The sequence below is a fragment of the Rhinolophus sinicus genome, linkage group LG02, assembly GCF_036562045.2.
Source record: "Rhinolophus sinicus isolate RSC01 linkage group LG02, ASM3656204v1, whole genome shotgun sequence".
In the NCBI taxonomy this organism is placed as follows: Eukaryota; Metazoa; Chordata; class Mammalia; order Chiroptera; family Rhinolophidae; genus Rhinolophus; species Rhinolophus sinicus.
The window spans coordinates 183,105,096-183,123,590 of NC_133752.1; the positions used below are offsets into that span (position 1 = coordinate 183,105,096).

Here is an 18,495-nt window from a genome sequence, read left to right on the forward strand (position 1 = left end):
CTATAACTGTAAAATAAGTCTTACAACCTTAGGAAAAGAATTCTTCCACTTTTTCCAAATTGTTTCAGTTGTCCCTGTTCCTTTGTCCTTCTATATAAATTTTAGAAGAAATTTGTCTATGTCTAAAAAAAAAAAAAAAGAAATAGAAAACTTGCTGGGGTTTTGTTTGGAATTACATTAAATCTATAGATCAATTTGGGGAGAATTGACATCTCCCTAAGGATACACAAAGCTGTTAACTTTAGATTATATACCTTCGCATTGTTTGAATTGTTAAAAGGGCCATGGATTACATTCTTAATTCCTATTAAAAGCAGTGCGTGCTCTTTTCAACTTGAAAACAGTTTATGTAAGTATGTGAGAGGATTCTGCTTACCATTTTTCAAATAGTTGGAGTGGGTGTGCTTCTACTAGAAATTATAGATTAGGATACCAGTTCCCTTAACATTCTTATGTGTTTAAACCTACGAATGAATCAGTTTCTTATTTCTCTTGGGTTAGTTAGACCTGTCGCTGCATTCCTTCAGTTTGTGCTGAGTAATCAGCTTTGAAGCATCACAGTATCCCGTGAGGTGGGTGTCATTGTCCCCACAGTCACACAGCAGAGTTAGTTTTTGAGTCTGATCAGCTTGAGATTCTGGAGGAACCCATCTTCTTTACATGTTGCTCTTCTGCCAACCTTAAAAGTAGCGTCTCTATCACAATATACCCACAGGATTCTGTTGGTTTTTCGCTTTGCTAAGCTCTGATTCCTGGGGAATGGGTAATGAATAATCCCTGTAGAATTATTTCCTTGGAACTTTACTCTTGGTTTTGCCACACCAAGCCAATCTCCAACCGTCAGACTCCTTCAGAGTGGCCCAAACTATGGGTTCTGGTCAATGGGAGCGAGCTGCTTTGTTGGCTTCCATGAGGTGAAGCCATGGGCCGGCCTGAGGCTGCAAGTCAGACCTTCTCACACTGCCGGCTCAGCCACTCAAATCCCCCTTGGAATGTGACATGATAAGAATAAATAAATTAACATAGGCCTGTTAACTTAAGGCAAGTGCTGCCACAGCTTCTGTGTCTCTTTCTCTGAGAAAACCTCCTTCTGCCACCTCCACAGAAATAGGATATATGTGAATGGTCATCACCTCTGTGAATTTTCTTAGTCACACTCTATCCATTTATCTCACAGATTTGTTGTGACAATAAAAAGAGATGATAGATCTGAAAAGATTCTTCAGAAGATGAATGTTTCTGTCATTTGACAGGTAGTTATTGTATTAGACACTGTTTAGGCACTGGGACATAACAATGAAAAAGAAAAAGGTTCCTTCTTTTGAGATGAAATTCTGGGGGGCGGGGGGAGGTGGAGTGTGTTAGGCAGATAAACAAGATGATTTGAGATAATGATAAAAAGAAAAAACAGGATGTTGGGAGAAAGCGTAAATGGAGAAGCTGCACTCTTCCCTGAAGAGGGGATCTTTGGGCTAATTGTAATGATGGAAGTATCCAGCCTTGCCATGAAAGTCCAGGTGAAAAGCTTTCCAGGTAGAGGGAAGAGTTACTGCAAAGGCTCTGGAGCAGGAATAAGCCCGGTATATTTGAGGAACAAAAAGAAAGCTTGTGCGGGTAAAAAACATTAAGCAAGGAAGAGAGTGGAATGAGAAGAAGCGAGAAAAGTAGGTGAGGATCAGATCAAAATGAGGTAAGGGGTGTGAATTTTATTGGAGGAGCTCATTGGCAGATACGATGAAGCAGAGGAATGACATGGCAACAAAAGACTCACTTTTGAAAAGCATCTCAGTATTTTATGTGTAAGATTTTTGCAGATTGTTGAATAATGATTAATAAGAGGAAGGCTGTATTTCAAGGTATGGTGACTTTTAGAAATTGCCAATGAAATTAGCTGTCATAATTTCCAAACAGTCAATGCCCTGATAAGTATGAAACAAAAGAGAATGCAACTTTTTGGTTAATTTTAATGATCAAAAAGGATACAGAAATAAAAACCCCATATTCCACTTCTGTTGGATAATAAGCTAAGCAATGTGGACATGGAGGATAAATTATAAAAACAAATCATTTTACATGTTTCTATGATTTTTCTTTTGATTAGATTTCTGTCTTAAAGAAGACCGAGCTATCGTTCATTAACAAAAATAAAAATAGGCAAGTAAGAATAGTACCAAAGTAACAGATACTTAAAAATGGATGTCATATCAGAAAACATTAAGTAACCATTTGTCAGATTAAAGCAGCAGAGAAATTTACTTCGAAATCATAATCATTTTAGTGACATTTGTCAAATTCATCATGATAACTTTGCGACATCTTTCTCATTTGTGAAGTACGATAGTCCCCCCTGATCTGCCCAGTGGTTGCCTGAAACCTCTCATACCATGTTTCCCTGAAAATAAGACCTAGCTGGACAGTCAGCTCTAATGCGTCTTTTGGAGCAAAAAGTAATATACGACCCGGTATTATATCATATCTTATATCATAGCATTTCATATATCATATCATATCATATCATTAGACCTGGTCATATATTATAGTAGAATAAGACAGGGTCTTATATTAATTTTTGCTCCAAAAGACGCATTAGAGCTGATTGTCCGGCTAGGTCTTATTTTTGGGGAAACACGGTAGTACCAAACCCTATATATACTATGTTTTTTCCTATACATGCATACCTATGATAAAGTTTAATTTATAAATTAGGCACAGTAAGATAGAAGAACTATGATAATATACTGTAATAAAAGTTATGTGAATGTGGTCTCTTCCTCTCTCAAAATACCTTACTGTACTATATTTGCCCTTCTTATTATGATGCAAGATGATAAAATGCCCTATTGAAAGCTTTCACCTGTTTAGTTAAGTAAGCACTTTTTGGCATCTTTTTGACGTACCAAGTTGCCAGCATCACTACCCTTGTGCTTGGGACTACTAAGTAAAATAAGGGTGACTGAAGCACAAGCACTGCGATATCTCGACAGGTGATCTGATAACCGAGACAGCTTGTGAGTGACTAACGGGGCAGGGAGCATCTACAGTGTGGAAACACTGGACAAAGCAATGATTCACATCCTGGGTGGTGCGGAGTGGGAGAGTGAGAGATTTTGTCACACTGCTGAGAATGGCACAAAATTTAAAACTTAGGAATTGTTTATTATGGAATTTTCTAGCGAAACCACAGACAAGTGGGGGACTAATATAATAAAATTTATGTCAAAAGGGAAGGGAGGGATGGAGGCAGTCAGTTTATTCCAATAAATTGCCTCTCCAGTTCTTAAAAACATGTTCATCGGCACAAAATTTGTACATTATAAACTTAAAACCGAGGAGACTTGCTTTAGGTTATGAAGCAAATTAAAATAGGAAATAGAAGAAAGTGGAACCAATGGGGTTGAAAAAGCCTCTCACAGAAAATCAGTAAATTAAGTGTATTTGTTTAGTTGTTTATATTCAACCATCACCACCAGTTCCCTCCTCTCCCCAAATGTTCCACGCTTGAAAAGGAACCCAATTCTATTTCAAACTTCTAAGGGCGAGAACAATTGTGTTCTCTTCTATTTAAAACATTTACCTTTTCTTGTTTCAGATCCTATCTAAGGCAGAAGACCAGATCCAAGGGAGGAAAGGAACAGGTCCCAGTATTGGACCATCTTTTATCTATCATTCAGTTACCCCCAAATAAAGATACGACTTTCCTTTCACAGTCTTGGGCAGCCCTTGTCGTGTTACCTCATATTAGGTGAGAAAATACAGTGTTGCTTTGAAAGAGGTACTTAGCATGCTGGTTAAAACTTTTATTGGCTGTTCCTTGCTCTTCCATGAAAAAGCCATTGAATGCCAGTTTGAACTTTTCCCTTTTTCTCCCTACTTTTTGGACAGACCTCTTGAGAAGGAGAAGGTGATACCACAAGTCACATGCTTCACGGAGTCACTCTTTACGACTGTTGACAGAGGGAGCTTTGGAAAAGGTCAGCCACAATTCCCGTTTGTTCTCTATTCTTTCTTTTCTGGCACAGCCAAAGTAATTGTAAACCCCTAGACTACCAGAAAATAGTTCCAGCATTGTGTTCTGGCATAACCCCCTGTATGATAAATACGGAAAAAAGAGGCTAAGAAGGTTGTGCCTCGTAATGTGGCGACCGGTTCAGGGCGGCTTGAACATAAGCTGAATCTGAAGGTAAAGTAGCAAAAGGATGCCGTGGTCAAACAAATAAGGCCCCTCCTTCTGGGGCCCCAGCTTGTGTCTTGTTCCCTGGCTCCCACGCCCCATCTACCCCCTGCGTATGAGCAGGATACTCTTTTTCAATCCTCTGGCTGCTCTTGCACATGGGTTCCTTCTTTCTGAGTTCTTTCTAGGTCTTTGTCATTTGGTGAACTCGTACTGACCGTTCAAAACGCAGCTCAAGCACAACACCTCTAGGGAGGCCTTCATGACTGTTCCAGGCAGAATTAGGCTGCACCCCCCGAAAACATTATTTCTTGTTGCATACTTGTGTGTCTCCCCCCATGAGCCAGAGAATGGCAGTTTAAAAGTAGGTTTTATGTTTTATTGTAACACAGTATTTTTTCCCCAACACGTGTATAGTAGCCATTCATTCATTTAAATATTAATGTGCTAGATTCTGTGTAGCCACATGTGACTACTGGCTACCATATTGTGGCTGCATATTGGCCTAAGTATAGGACATTTCTACCCTTATAGGAAGTTCTCAAGTCTTGAGCAGAGGGTTGACAAAATTATTATGTAAAGGACTAGTTAGTAAATATTTTAGGTTTTATGGGCCACATTCAGTCTTTGTGGTGTATTATTTTTGTTTGGTTGGTTTTTGTTTTAAACCACCCTTTAAAAACATTAAACATTCTTAGGTTGTCAGCTACATATATAAAAACAGACAACCTACAAGATCTGATTTGCAGGCCATAGTTTGCCAACATGTGGTCTTGGATTAAATGAATATATAAATACTACTAATTGAGTGGATTATAGGTAAGAGCCATTGGATATGTGGCTCCTTATAAATTGGAGAGAAAATCAACATGAGTTTTATACAAAGATAATTTCTTAGCTTTACTCAAAAGTTCTAATTTTGATAATGCCAGCCAGCGGAACCATTGGACTTCTTCCTTCCTTTCAGTTATAGCACATACATTTTTATTTTCTAATTCTGAATATATTTTTCTCTTAAGAAAGTTAAAATATAAGACTTGGAAACTTCTCTTTTTAATTCTTTTCTATTATAGTCTAACATTTGACAGGTAATTCTTTAGAAGGCTCAAATTTAAGAAGTTTGCATAAATAGCAAGTGTTAAATGTCTGATAGTTTTTGTGTCAAAGAAGTAAGTAATGTGGTTTCTTCTGTTTTCTGCCCATTAGGAAATTTATTTGTTCTTTGTCAAGCTGTAAATACTCTGCTAAGTTTGGAAGAATCTTCTGAACTACTTCAGCTAGTTCCTGTGGAACGTGTGAAGAATTTAGTATTGTGAGTAAACATACCTTCCATTTAACTTAATAGTGAATAAAATATAAAAGCTTCTGTTTCTGGGAAGTCTTGGACATAATGAAAGTTGTGTTTTGATCTATTTCCTACCTGAGGTGTTATTCACATAGGAGATTTTATCATTGATTTACATCCTCCAATTAAAACAAGTACATTTTTTGACACAGTCTTTCAAAATAGATTCATCTTTGTAAAGGGGTGTTTCACTGTGTGTGTAAACTGGTGGTGTAGAATGTAAAGGGTAAATAATGCTGACTACCCCCAACCGTAACATAGCACAATGTTGACCTTGGGCACTCTTATTCCAGACCCCAAGGAAACACAAATGCCAACACTGGGAGGGGGGTGCTGGCTTCAGCAGCAAAGAACTATTTTGGCTGAGCAGAGCGAGGAATGGGTAGTAGAAGATGACACAAAGGTGGGGATGGCAGGCAGTGTATGACCTCCGGCCGTTATAGGGCCTTGGCTTTTATTCCCAGTGAAAGGGGACAGGAGATTTAGGGCAGAGGAGTGACTTAGGCCTAAATAGTATCACCCTGGCTCCTGTGTTGAGAAGCGACTGAAGGGGAATACGGGAGACCAGTTAGAATTCTTTAACCATTTACCACTCCCATATCAAATAGCATTGCTCTTCACCTGCCTTTCCCTCCCCCTCTACCTATACACCCCAGTCTCTCAGTCTAGCCTCCTTTCCCTGATTTACTTTCCTCCATCACACTCATCACTGTCATACTGATTATATATTAGTTTAGGTACTTACTGGCTGCCTTCTATTAGAATACAAGCTTCAGGAGAATAGAAATTTTGTCTTTTATTTATTGCTATATCCAGTGTCTATAAAAGACATTGGCACACAGTAGACACTCAGTAAATGTGTGTTGAAGGAGGATGGCACGTAGAGGTTAAGCAACTTGCCCAGGCTTACACTGCTGATGAATGGCGGGGCTGCCATACCTCAGATCCTGTATGCTCTGTACTGCTTCCCTCACTAGCTCAGTGCCTGGCACATGGAGAACACTCAGTAAATATTACATCTCCCTCCTCGAGTCATTGTTACTCACAGCTATATGGATTGAAGAGACAGCATTGGGTTTTAGTCAAAATAGCATATTCTCATCCTGCCTCTGCCTCTTGCTAGCTGTATGTCCTTGAGCACGTCACTCACTGTTGCTAGGCCTTGATTCTTCATACTGTGGAGTGTCTGATGCAGTTTGGGTCTAATAAATATCTTGTTGCAGAACGTTTCCTCTGGAGCCATCCGTGTTGCTGTTGGCTGATCTCTATTATCAGAGATTATCCTTATGTGGTTGCAAAGGGCCACTTTCTGAGGAAGCTTTAATGGAATTATTTCCCAAGTTACAAGCAAACATTTCAACTGGCATAACCAAGGTAATACGGTTCTGTGGTGTGTTCTCTAGCTCTCATTCTTTGTTTCTATATATGTATTGCCAGTGGTTGTCAGAACTCCTTAATCAGAAAATGCTCCTATGGGGTGATTTCTTTTTAAAGCAGTGATTCCTAAAGACTGACCTGTAATCTGATTGCAGCCGATCTCATTGGGAAACAAAAAAAATGTAAATTTTGGGTCCCTAACCCCGCAAATTCTGATTCAGTGTGAGTAGCGTGGAATTGAAAAATCTGCATGGTTTTTTAAAGCCGTCTGAGTGATTCTGCTGCTCATTCAGCTGTAGAGAAATACATGAATACGTTTTAGAAATAAAACTCACTAATTTCAATGGAATTGTAAGCTTAATCAGATTCTTTGCACTTATTTACAGAGATACTTATAGTGTTACAGTTCAAAGAAACAACATAGTTTTATGGGCAACCTTACCTTCTCAGGTTAATCTGGGCATTAAGTGTTCCAGGTATCATTTGAGTGAGGGGTTGGTGTTGAATATGAAGTAAGAGAGAGACTAAACATGTGTTACTCTGAAAAGTAATATAGTTTTCACAATTCTGTAAAACTTAGATCTCACTTTTAATCAGTTTCTTCTTATGTTTAAACTTTGGGGTTTGAAACATGCCTTTTGCTTTCTCTAGATTCGGCTTTTGACAATAAGGATCCTAAACCACTTTGAGGTTCGACTTCCGGAACTAATGGAGGTATTTTTAACTATTCAGTTTGGATAGCTTTTTAAATGTAATATGTTAATTTTTTTTTTAGTTTCAAAATGATAATTTTGCAGAAAATTCAAACACTATAAATATCTGTCATAAAAATTGAATTCTTTTTTTTTTTAAATTCTTACTCCTGCCCCCGACCAAGGCCACCACTGAAAATCCACAGATAATTGGTGAATATTCTTTCAGACTTTTGTAAACACACACACATAATTTAAACAAATGGTATTATGAAGGTTTTTCCATGTCATTTTCCATATCTCTAGTTCTTCCTCATTTTTTATTTTTATTTTTTAAGATTTATTGAGGAAGGGGATCAGGACTTTATTGGGGAACAGTGTGTACTTCCAGGACTTTTTTTCCAAGTCAAGTTGTTGTCCTTTCAATCTTAGTTGTGGAGGGTGCTGTTCAGCTTCAAGTTGTCCTTTAAGTCTTAGTTGTGCGCAGCTTAACTCCTGGTCCAGTTACCATTGCTAGTTGCAGGGGGCGCAGCCCACCATCCCTTGGAGGGAGTCAAACCGGCAACCTTGTGGTTGAGAGGACACGCTCCAACCAACTGAGCCATCCGGGAGCTCAGCGGCAGCTCAGCTCAAGGGGCCGTGTTCAATCTTAGTTGCAGGGGGCAGAGCCCACCATCCCTTGTGGGACTCGAGGAATTGAACTGGCAACCTTGTGGTTGAGAGCCCACGGGCCCATGTGGGAATCGAACCGGCAGCCTTCGGAGTTAGGAGCATGGAGCTCCAACCTCCTGAGCCACCGGGCCGGCCCTTCCTCATTTTTTTTTTTTTTTTTTTTTTGAAGTTTGAATAGCAGTCCACTGATTAAAACATCAAGACAAACAAGCAAGGAAACAAAAACTCATAGACACAGACAACAGTTTAGTGGTTACCAGAGAGTAAGGAGGAGGTGGGGATGGTAGAAGAGGGTAAAAGGGATCAAATATATGGTGATGGAAGGAGAACTGACTCTGGGTGGTGAACATACAATGTGATATATAGATGATGTAATACAGAATTGTACACCTGAAGCCTATGTAACTTGACTAACCATTGTCACCCCAATAAATTTAATAAAAACTATACATACATATATATGTATATGTATGTGTCTTATTTAACCAATTCCCTGTTTATGGATACTTACCTGGATTGGTTACAGTTTTTCAGGATTTATAGTAATATTGCAGGAACATCCTTACATAGCTATCTTTATATAGGGAAATATTTCCTAATGCAAATTATTACTTCTTGAGGTAGAAATTACTTCTACTAGAGGTAGAATTATATAGTGAAAATATATATATACACAAGTACATGTACATTTCCTTTATTTCAACAGATGTTGCCAAGCGATTTGAGTTATTTTGAGGATTAACTTGTTTGTTTTGTTCTTGTCATTTCTATACTAGATACTAAACCTAAATTATCTACCGGAAAGTAAATGGTATGAGGACAAATGAATCATTTACCCCCAAAAATGTGTTGTTTATTTAACCTAAAGCATTAGCATATCCCAGTTTTTATGTTTCAGACCTTTGGTCACATTCATTTAATGCTTTTTTGGAAAATCAAAACACTGACATGCCTCCTTGGTTTTCTCTGGTCGTTCAGGATGACGGGCTCTCAGAGCGTCCATCTGCCTTTGCTATATTGCGCCAGGCAGAACTTGTTCCAGCAACTGTGAATGATTACAGAGAGAAGCTTCTTCACTTGAGAAAACTAAGATATGATGTGGTGCAGACTGCAGTCCCTGAGGGGCCGCTACAGGAGGTATAAAACACTGGTTTTTTTGTCGTTGGTTTTTTCTTAATTGGTGCTTTAAGATCTGTTTGGTTGGCTTTTGGAAAGAGAAACATATGAAGTGGTCACCAAAAAAAAAAAAAAAAAAAAAATGTAAAACTACGTAAATCCTTAGTTCTCTTAGATGCTTTGAGTTAAATAGCTCTGCTGGCTGTTTCAACAGTAGAAATAATTTACTACCCACTTTCACTTGAGTATGTGTGTAGTATGTAAAGGTAGATAGTAAGTGGCAACAGGAAGACTCAACATCAAGTTTAAAGCCTGATATCTTCTACAGTATGTTCACTGCCGCAGGACATCGGCCCTTTACCTTTTGTGTCAAGGGTTTTCTGTCTGTGACCCTTGAAGATACATCACGGATCCTTTGGGAGGAAGGCCATATGGGGCATTCTCCTTTCAGTCAGAGCAGTTCTGTTCATGCCCTGCTTTATGTATTGGTGTCCTCTATTGGTTATGTTTACTTGGGAAAAGTGGCTCTGCTGCTAAAATAGTTACAAACACCCCACCCCTAAATAATAACACAACTACCATTCTCCACAATGCCTCCCTAGCCTGTGGGGATGCTAGTAATGACTGGGTGCAAAAGGCGCTGAGAACACTTAGACCCTCTGAACAGAGCTCCTTTAATGCAGAGTTTACAGAGCTCAGACATCTGCTTGCAAAGCCGCAGCTGCCATTCACAGCATGCTTTCTTGGGTCTTTGGCATCTGTGCTTTACTGATTACTATTCAGGTTTTGTCTTCTAAGGTGATGGCAGCATTTGTTAGGAAGGAATTGAATCATGAGTCAAATCTGTCTATCCAAACATAGCCTGAGCATGAACATCTGGAGTGAATTTGAATACTGTGTTGGCTTTAGTTGATTTTTCTGTGTTAAATAGCAAGTGACATTTTGGGGAGAGTTGGAAAATTATTAGTCACTGAATTTTGGATTGAGACTTATAACTTTTTCCTTAAAGTACAAGCTTCTTTCCAAACCTCCAGTTGCTTGAGGTGGGATATTCACATTTCGGTGCTGTTCATTACCCACGTACTAAACTCATCTGTAATTGCAGGTGCCGCTTCGTTATTTATTAGGCATGTTATATGTTAACTTCAGTGCTCTCTGGGATCCTGTTATTGAACTCATAAGGTAAGCATGGGTAAATGGATGAAGCTATTATGTTTTAACTACTGCAGAATGATGGACTCAGTCTTATACCCCTTCTAAGTGTATAAAGGGTGTGTGCAGTAGTTATAGCTACCTTAAATCCTTTTGGGGACAATGTGAAGGAAAAAGAAACATTAATTTTTCTCTTTGATGCCAAGTTTCTCAATAGTTCAACTATTATGTGTATGTTTCTTTATACTTTGAAATAACTTTGGAAGACCTTCTTTTACTTTATATGATACATCTGTGTTGTTGAATTTTTTTCAGTAACAAAGAATTGTGTAATAATTGGATTATATATATAGTGTCATTGAGCCAAACTTTAATTTTAAAATGAGGACTTTAAAACCCTTGCTATCTATTATCCAAAGTCCCTTTAGCTCTAAATAGGACCTTAATAATCACATAGAAAATACTTGTGTTGTGCCTCATCTGTAGAAACCTGTCCTTTTGCAGATGTTTGTTCTTTAGATGGTCTACTCTGGCTTTTGTTGGATTGGAAATATACGTAATGTGTGGCCCCTCAAAACCCTAACGATTAGTTCTTATTTGACAGAAGCAGAATAAATAAATCCTTTCCCAATTTGGAACCACTTTGTCTGCTATTTAACTGCCTTTCAAAGCCATCAAAAACCAGTATGCTGAAAGCAAGGCCTTCTAACATCAACTTCATAATTTTGTTCATTGCACTTAAGGAAGAATCTGACATGTGTTAGCAGCAGCCCACTATTCCAATTGTTAGCTCTTCAGTGCCTGAGTGCCTTTCAACTGCTCCTCCAGAGCTGGCTGGGCTGTCTTCCTGTGGAGTACATCTTTCTGTCTAAAAATTGGTTTAGTTTTTACATATAGTCAGCAACATATATGGTTCATGTCTTATGTAAAGTTTATGTATATTCTTAGAAAATTAATGACAGAAAGAATATAAAAATTTAAGGATACTGTTGCTAGGATACCAAATTATATGATTGATCTAATTTCTCTTAAGTTCTGGAAGCCATGTTTCATGTAGTTAGTGAATATTTATTTTGCCTTTGTGTTAAGTATATCTGAATTTGGTAGAGGAAAAAAAAAATAACATTTTAAAGTTAGCTTTGAACAAACTGAATTTTCTAATTTTCTCTCCAAACAGGCTTCTCCTTCCCTTACTGGAACATACGTCATACCCATTGCCCATTTTCATTATTGTACCTTTAAAAATAGTCTCATAGGAATCTACTTAGGTTTTTAAAAACATACTTTAGTACATTATGACAATAAGAATAGCTTGTGCCCAGTACAGGCATTTTGAAAAATACAGAAAAGTACAAAAGTTATTCCACATTCAGGGATATCTTAATTAACATTTTAGTTATATCCTTTCACTCTTTTTTTTTTCTGTGAAATACGTCAAAATAAGAATCATGTCATGTATTTTATTTGTAATCTTTTCTCTTAGTTCTCATGCACATGAAATGGAAAATAAGAAATTTTGGAAAGTCTACTATGAACATCTGGATAAAGCAGCTACACATGCTGGTATGTAAGGGGGATGCGGGGTCTGGGAAGAAAAGTGGTTGCTTAACTGTTTAATTTTTGCTGCTTAATTACACATGAAATTGGGAAACAGAAATGAGAAATGTACTATCTGTGATAACCTTTGGATGTGGTTTATTATTCGCTATATCACTAGCGAAAGAAACGCCCTTACTTTAGCACACATTGGGCACATGTTAACATTTCCCTAGTGGTTATGATGATTATTTTTTCTTTCAGAGAAAGAACTGCAAAATGACATAAGAAATGAGGAGAAGTCCATTGGAGATGAAAATTGGGAGCAGACTCAGGAAGGAGATGTTGGAGCTCTTTTTTCTGAGCAGTTAACATTGAAAACCCATTGTCAGGAAAGACTGGACCACACCAATTTTCGATTTTTGCTCTGGCGAGCTCTCGCAAAATTCCCAGAAAGGATAGAGCCACGGTCCAGGGAGCTTTCCCCACTTTTCTTGAGGTTTATCAAGTAAGTGTTCTCTTCTAGGAATATGTTCCTGGTGGGGTATGAGAAAAAGAAGGTACAAAGTGTTAAGCTCCCAAATTGGCTGAGTTCTTTTTGCTTCTGTTGTGTTTTCAAATGATTGGCACATCTATAAAGCACTAGCTCTATCAGCTAACAACTAAACTAGTTTAGTTCACCACTTAATTTTACATGAATTTAACCAGCACACAAATGGCATTAATAAAAAATTCCAGGTTACAACATGAGAAAGGCCATATTGAGTTAGCTCAATGTAGAAAGACCTTGCTATTTCTTGCCCTGTTGTTCATTGTTACATTGTCTGCCAGGGGCTTAAAAGTATTTTCCAGTAACTCAACCCAAGCCACTCTGTTTTGAGCCTCTTGAGTGTTTCCCATGATGCTGAGGAATGTACTCTCAAAAAAATAACAAGAACTTTCTGGAGTGTTGTTCTATTTTGAAAAGATACGCTGTGTGAGAGATTGCTTTAAGACTAAAGGTGTAGGATGTGGTGTGTAGAACATTACTAATTAATGAATAAATGTAGATTGACAATACTATTTCATTACATGGGAAAATGCTGTGGCATTAGATTAAGCAGGCTGGGAACCACAACATGCTAGGATTGTTCATGGAACAGCTAGGAAGTCTGAGTGGTTACCACACTAATCCTGGAAGAAAATAGTTGGAGACCAGGGCAGAAAGTTAACAGGAGACCAAGTTGTGTAGGCCTTTAAGTGACTTTGGTTTTTCCTGTCAGTGAAGTGGGAAGCCGTTGGAAGGTTTAAAGATAAGGACATGACTTCAGTTTTCTCAAGGAGTTTTCTGGCTGCGATATTGAGAATAGACTGTAGGATGGCAGGGTGAGGGTAGGTAGAGAGACTAGAGAGTAGAGACTTAGGAGGAGATTGCAAAAATCCAGGCAAGAAATGGTGGTGAGATTGACCGAGGTTGTAGTAGTGCAGATCGTGAGAAGTAGTTGAATTCTGGATATTTTTTGAAGGATTTCAATTCAATGAGATATATTTTTGAAGAATTGCAACTAGGTTAGCCTGCTGGATTGGCCAACAGGTCAGATGTGGCATGGTGGGAGCGAGAGGGGTGCAGGAAGGAGAAAGGGGAGGCATCAAGAATATCCCTAAGGGTTTGACCTGAGTAACTGGCAGAAGAGAGTTACCATTTACTGAGATTGGGAGAAATGCAAAAGTTTGCAGTTGTGGGGAAGGTCAAGGATTCATCTTTAGACATGTTAAGTTTGGGATCCTAAATAGACATTTAAGTAGAGATGTCAAGTAAGCACTTGAGTTTGGAGCTTTACGTCCCAGGGAAAGCTTTGGTGTAAAGATAATGCATATCAGACTCATTAGTATATAGATGGTAGATGGTTTTTTAAATTATGGGACAGGGAATTAAATTACACCTGGGAGTATAAATGTAAAGAAAGAAGATTTCCAAGGACCAACAGCAATATTTAGAGGTTGGGAGATAAGGAACCAGCAAAGGAGGCCAGGAAAGAGTGATAGAACAACCAAGACTACTTAGTACTCCTTGAAGAAAGGACTTCAAGGAGGGAGTTGATCAGTTGCATCAAATGTGTCTGAAACATCAATCAAATGAAGACTAAGAATGACCACTGGCTTTGGAAGTGACCTTCACATGAGTTATTTTGGTTAATCTGGCCGGGATGAAAGCCTGATTAAAATGGGTTTAAGAGATAATGGAGAAGAAAAATGGCAAAAACAAATATGAACAGTTCTTACAAAAAAGAAGCAGACATGGGTGGGGGGAGATGTGGGACCCAAGAGGGAGCTGTTGTTGGGGTTGCTATTTAATATCGAAGCAGCAGGTACGTATGTAACGCTGGTGTGAATGTTCCAGAAGGAAGGGAAAAATTGGTAACGCAAGAGAGGGGATAAAATTGCTAGATCCATGCCTTTGAGTAGGTAAGAGGAGGTAGGATCCCATGCATACGCGAAAAGGTTTGTATGAATAATTCATTCTGGAAAGGATACACGCAAAGATGCAGGCAGGTCAGTGAATGGTATGGTGGAAGAGTAGTGATTTTCTCTTTTTCGCATAACTCGTTAGTCTTTATTGATAGAATGAGAACAGTGATACTTATCTTCCTTGCCTTGTTTTGATGATCAAGTAAAATAGTATCTGTCAGTTGTTTTGTGCATCGCAAGTGCCAGCTAGTATTAATGGTGTTAGTAGGATATGAATTTCCTACCTTGTTAATTTTCTGTTTTTCCCTCAAGGAAGAAATCCATTACCCCTTAACTTAAGGATAAAGACCTTCCTCTAATAGTACAAGATACTGTGAGGGTGGGGATAGAGAGAAGAGCCTGTGACAGGAAGTGGGTCTCTGAGTTTTAAGAAGACTTAAGAGACTAAAGATACACAATTTTTAAAAATGTTTAAGACTAGTTGACACTGATTACCTATAATTAATACTTTTATAGATGATCCAAACTAGTGGAAAACCCAAATGTCACCTTTAATTCTGGCTTTGAAATGTATTATGGGCTTTTTATTTTTATTTTTGGCTAGAAATTTATATTTCTAAATATGTTTAAAGTAATTTAATATTAGAACTAATTTGTGAATCCCTTGTAAACATTCTCTGAGAAGAATTAAATCAGAAGCAGGACTGAATGACTAACAATCGCAAAAACATCCCAGTAACAGGTGATGCTGGCACTTAATGAATGACACTTGCTGTGTAGACACTTGTAAGTGCTTTGTGTGAATTATCTTATTTAATAAAATGAATGAGTGAGCATGCTGTACATAAAGATTGAAAATATGTGGTTCATTGAATATTGAGAGTATAATACAAATGTTATTAAATTGATGATGGTACAATTTGTAAATGACAGAGCTACTTTACTTATTTCATTTATTCATCCATTTTTAAAATGTATTAGTAAGTGCTAGATCCTGCTAGGTGAGAACACAAAGTTGAATATGGTAGCGCCTCAGTCCTCCAGTTGTACTTTAGTGTATTAACCTGGAGTTTCTTCCAGGTGTGTTGGTAGTGTGCTATCCTAAACGTGCTATTTTACCAGGGATTTAATGTCTGATCAATTTCCTTACATCCTACCCAGTGCCATGCACAAAACAGACAACAAAATAATAATTGTTCAAGTGACACAAAACGAATGCAGGGAATGACAGTGACAGCCTTTAAGATAATGTTAGTTACCTGCAACAAGGGACCAAAATTAAAGGGATGGAATTCAGTAAGAACAAATGAGGATACTAACTGCACATGCTTAGTTTAGAGGAGACAAACATAAAGGCTTACTGGTTATCGCCTGGACATTCAGTTTCTGTCTGTGTCATGTTGTGACTGCCCGCAAAAACAATGGACTTGATAGTTCCATCTGTTTTATCAGACCATGCATGCATGGAGGACTGAATTTTGTTACAGCACCATATTTTTGAAAGGACAGTGACAAAGTAGAATGTATCTGGTGGAACGTGACCAACATGGTCTTTTTTTTTTTTTTTTTCAATATTAGGCCACGTGATTTATTCAGTAGTTTTGTGAACAGCATGGTCTTAATGTTATGCTTTCATTATTTAATATAATCCACCCCTACACCTGCCTCTACCAGTTGTGTTTCTAGAGGCCGGGAGGCTGATTTCAGTTCAGTCCAGAGTAGACATTTCAAATATTTTCGACAGTGTAACGATGGAATGGTCTGTCTTCTCCAGTTAGTGACTGACTTGGCCAATAAGGCACTTCAGAAGGGCTGGCAGACTACAGGAGCAGGATGCTGTGGAAGACACTTAACTGGGGCGCCTCTGATGTCTCTAATGTGTGATTCTGTGAACTGTGGACATGAACATTTGTCACGAACAGAATTAGGGCATCTTAGCTTCACCTGCCTTCTGTCCCTCTCTTTCCTCTGTAGCAATGAGTATTACCCAGCAGATCTGCAGGTTGCTCCAAGCCAGGATCTGCGAAGAAAACGCAGAGGTGGGGCAGCAGAGGACATAGAAGAAGAACCTGCTGCTGGAGACGAAGAAGAGGTAGAGGAGGAGGGGGTGCCCCAAGATGAAACTTCACCGAAGAAAAAGACGAGAAGAGCTGCGGCAAAGTAAGTTCAGTCTTGCTGGTAGATCTCAAATCCACAGTTCTTAGAACGGGAAGAAGCCTGTTATGGCCTTACTGGGAAATGGACACGGACAGAATGGACTGCTCACATAATTATTTACATAAATGCTGTATCTTCCTGGGGTTTTTTTTTATAGCCCAAAGAAAACTGTCGGTCTTCTAAGTTTTTTGGTTTTTGCCACAGTCTTGGACTTGGGCTGATCTCATCATAGCTGCTGTTTATGCATGAGAGGGCTGGAGCCTGGAGGGATAACATGCCCTTTGACCTCTGTCATCCACTTTCCATGGCTCCGTGGCATTATGTTTGTGTGCTAGGGGAACACGTAATGGAACATCTTTGCTCTTATAAATAAGCGTGTCAGCACTTTTACTTTGCCTTTTGACTTAACTCCTGGTTACTTTTTTTTCCCCCATGCTGTTATATTTAAATAAGAAACATATTTCCTATTTTCTGGGTAATTCATTTACCTAAATTGTTAGAAACCGGGTGGCTCAGGTGGTTGGAGCGCCGTGTCACCGAGGTCACCGGTTCGATTCCCACATGGGCCAGGGAGCTGTGTCCTACACAACTAGACTGAGAAACAATGGCTTGAACCAGATTTGGGGAGGGAGGCGGAAGAAGAGGGGAAAAAAGAAAAAGTTATCGCAGTTTACTCATCTGAATTTGTGTGTCAGAGATCCACTGGATCTGGTGCTGCTGTTACTGTAACACTTAGGGTCTCAATCTGATAGGCCCCTTTGTTGAGTTTTTTCCACGAGCCATTTATTAGTTCATCCATCAGCAGCTGTATTGAGTGCCTTTTGCTAAGTGCTGGGTTACAAAGATGGTTGGTACATAGCCTCTGCAATGCAGGAAGCATGATCTAATGTGAAATATTTTTATACAGGAAATATTTTTAAAGGTGTTATGGGAGCACAGTAAAAAAAAATTTAAAAAAATAAAAGAATTCTACCACAAAGGGAAGGCTTTTAATAGGTAGAAGGCACCTTTGAAGCTGAAAGACGAAAGTTTGCCAGCAGCTCGGGCAGGGAAGGATTTGCCAGCCAATGGAAATAGTGCATGAAGTGCCAGGGCAAGAAAGATCATGACTACACTTCACGCAGACTAGTTCCTTTTCTGCTTCTACCTTCTCACAACTCAGAGCATCCTACCCCCCACTGCTTCCTCCAAGACAAAGATTGCTGTTTTCTTCTTCATGACCTTCAAACATAATAGCCAGCAAGAGATTAGTCCTCGTGTGTGTTTGTTGAATAAATAACCTATTTTTCCAGTCATGCCTCTTCCTTTCTCACCCCTGAACTTTGCAGTGCCCTTCCCTCCTTCTACAATGTCCTTGCCTCATTTCTGCCAGCTGAGATCCTGTTCCTACTTCAAGGCACAATTCCTGCACTGCCTCCTCACGCAGGCTTTCCTGTCTTTTAAAAGGAAAGTCATCTCACTCAACTTCAAACTTTCATAACAGCCATCTAGACCTCTGTCATGGTGCTACTCCTTGCCTTGGTACTAATTTTTTATAGATCTTCCATGAAAATCAGGAACCCTTTAAGTCGAAGGTCCATGTCTGAATTAATTCTTCTTTCCCCTGTAAAACCTAGACTGTTGCTAACATACACATGGTTGAAAATGTGAATAAATTGATAGACAGTCCTTGGTGCCATCTCAGTATATTCATAGTCCAAGGTTATAATCCTTCATGAAGCGTGCTCCTCACGGGCAAGTATTTAATGAGAACGTGTAAATTGGCTGTTATTCTCTTTGGCTTTTTAAGACTGCATGGCAGATAAGAAATACTTAATAAATGTTGGGAG

At 38.8% G+C, this 18,495-nt stretch overlaps 1 protein-coding gene across 1 annotated transcript in view; it reads left to right on the forward strand.

The window, feature by feature from the left end:
• The window catches only part of UTP20 (UTP20 small subunit processome component), an 88,940-nt gene that overhangs the window by 16,838 nt on the left and 53,607 nt on the right, over positions 1–18,495 (forward strand). The window contains exons 13-22 of the mRNA XM_019732102.2: positions 3,590–3,742; positions 3,883–3,971; positions 5,378–5,483; positions 6,740–6,890; positions 7,545–7,607; positions 9,236–9,394; positions 10,479–10,555; positions 12,009–12,088; positions 12,326–12,569; positions 16,484–16,669. Of these exons, the coding sequence (XP_019587661.2) occupies positions 3,590–3,742; positions 3,883–3,971; positions 5,378–5,483; positions 6,740–6,890; positions 7,545–7,607; positions 9,236–9,394; positions 10,479–10,555; positions 12,009–12,088; positions 12,326–12,569; positions 16,484–16,669 (1,308 nt within the window). The remainder of the gene's footprint in view (positions 1–3,589; positions 3,743–3,882; positions 3,972–5,377; positions 5,484–6,739; positions 6,891–7,544; positions 7,608–9,235; positions 9,395–10,478; positions 10,556–12,008; positions 12,089–12,325; positions 12,570–16,483; positions 16,670–18,495) is intronic.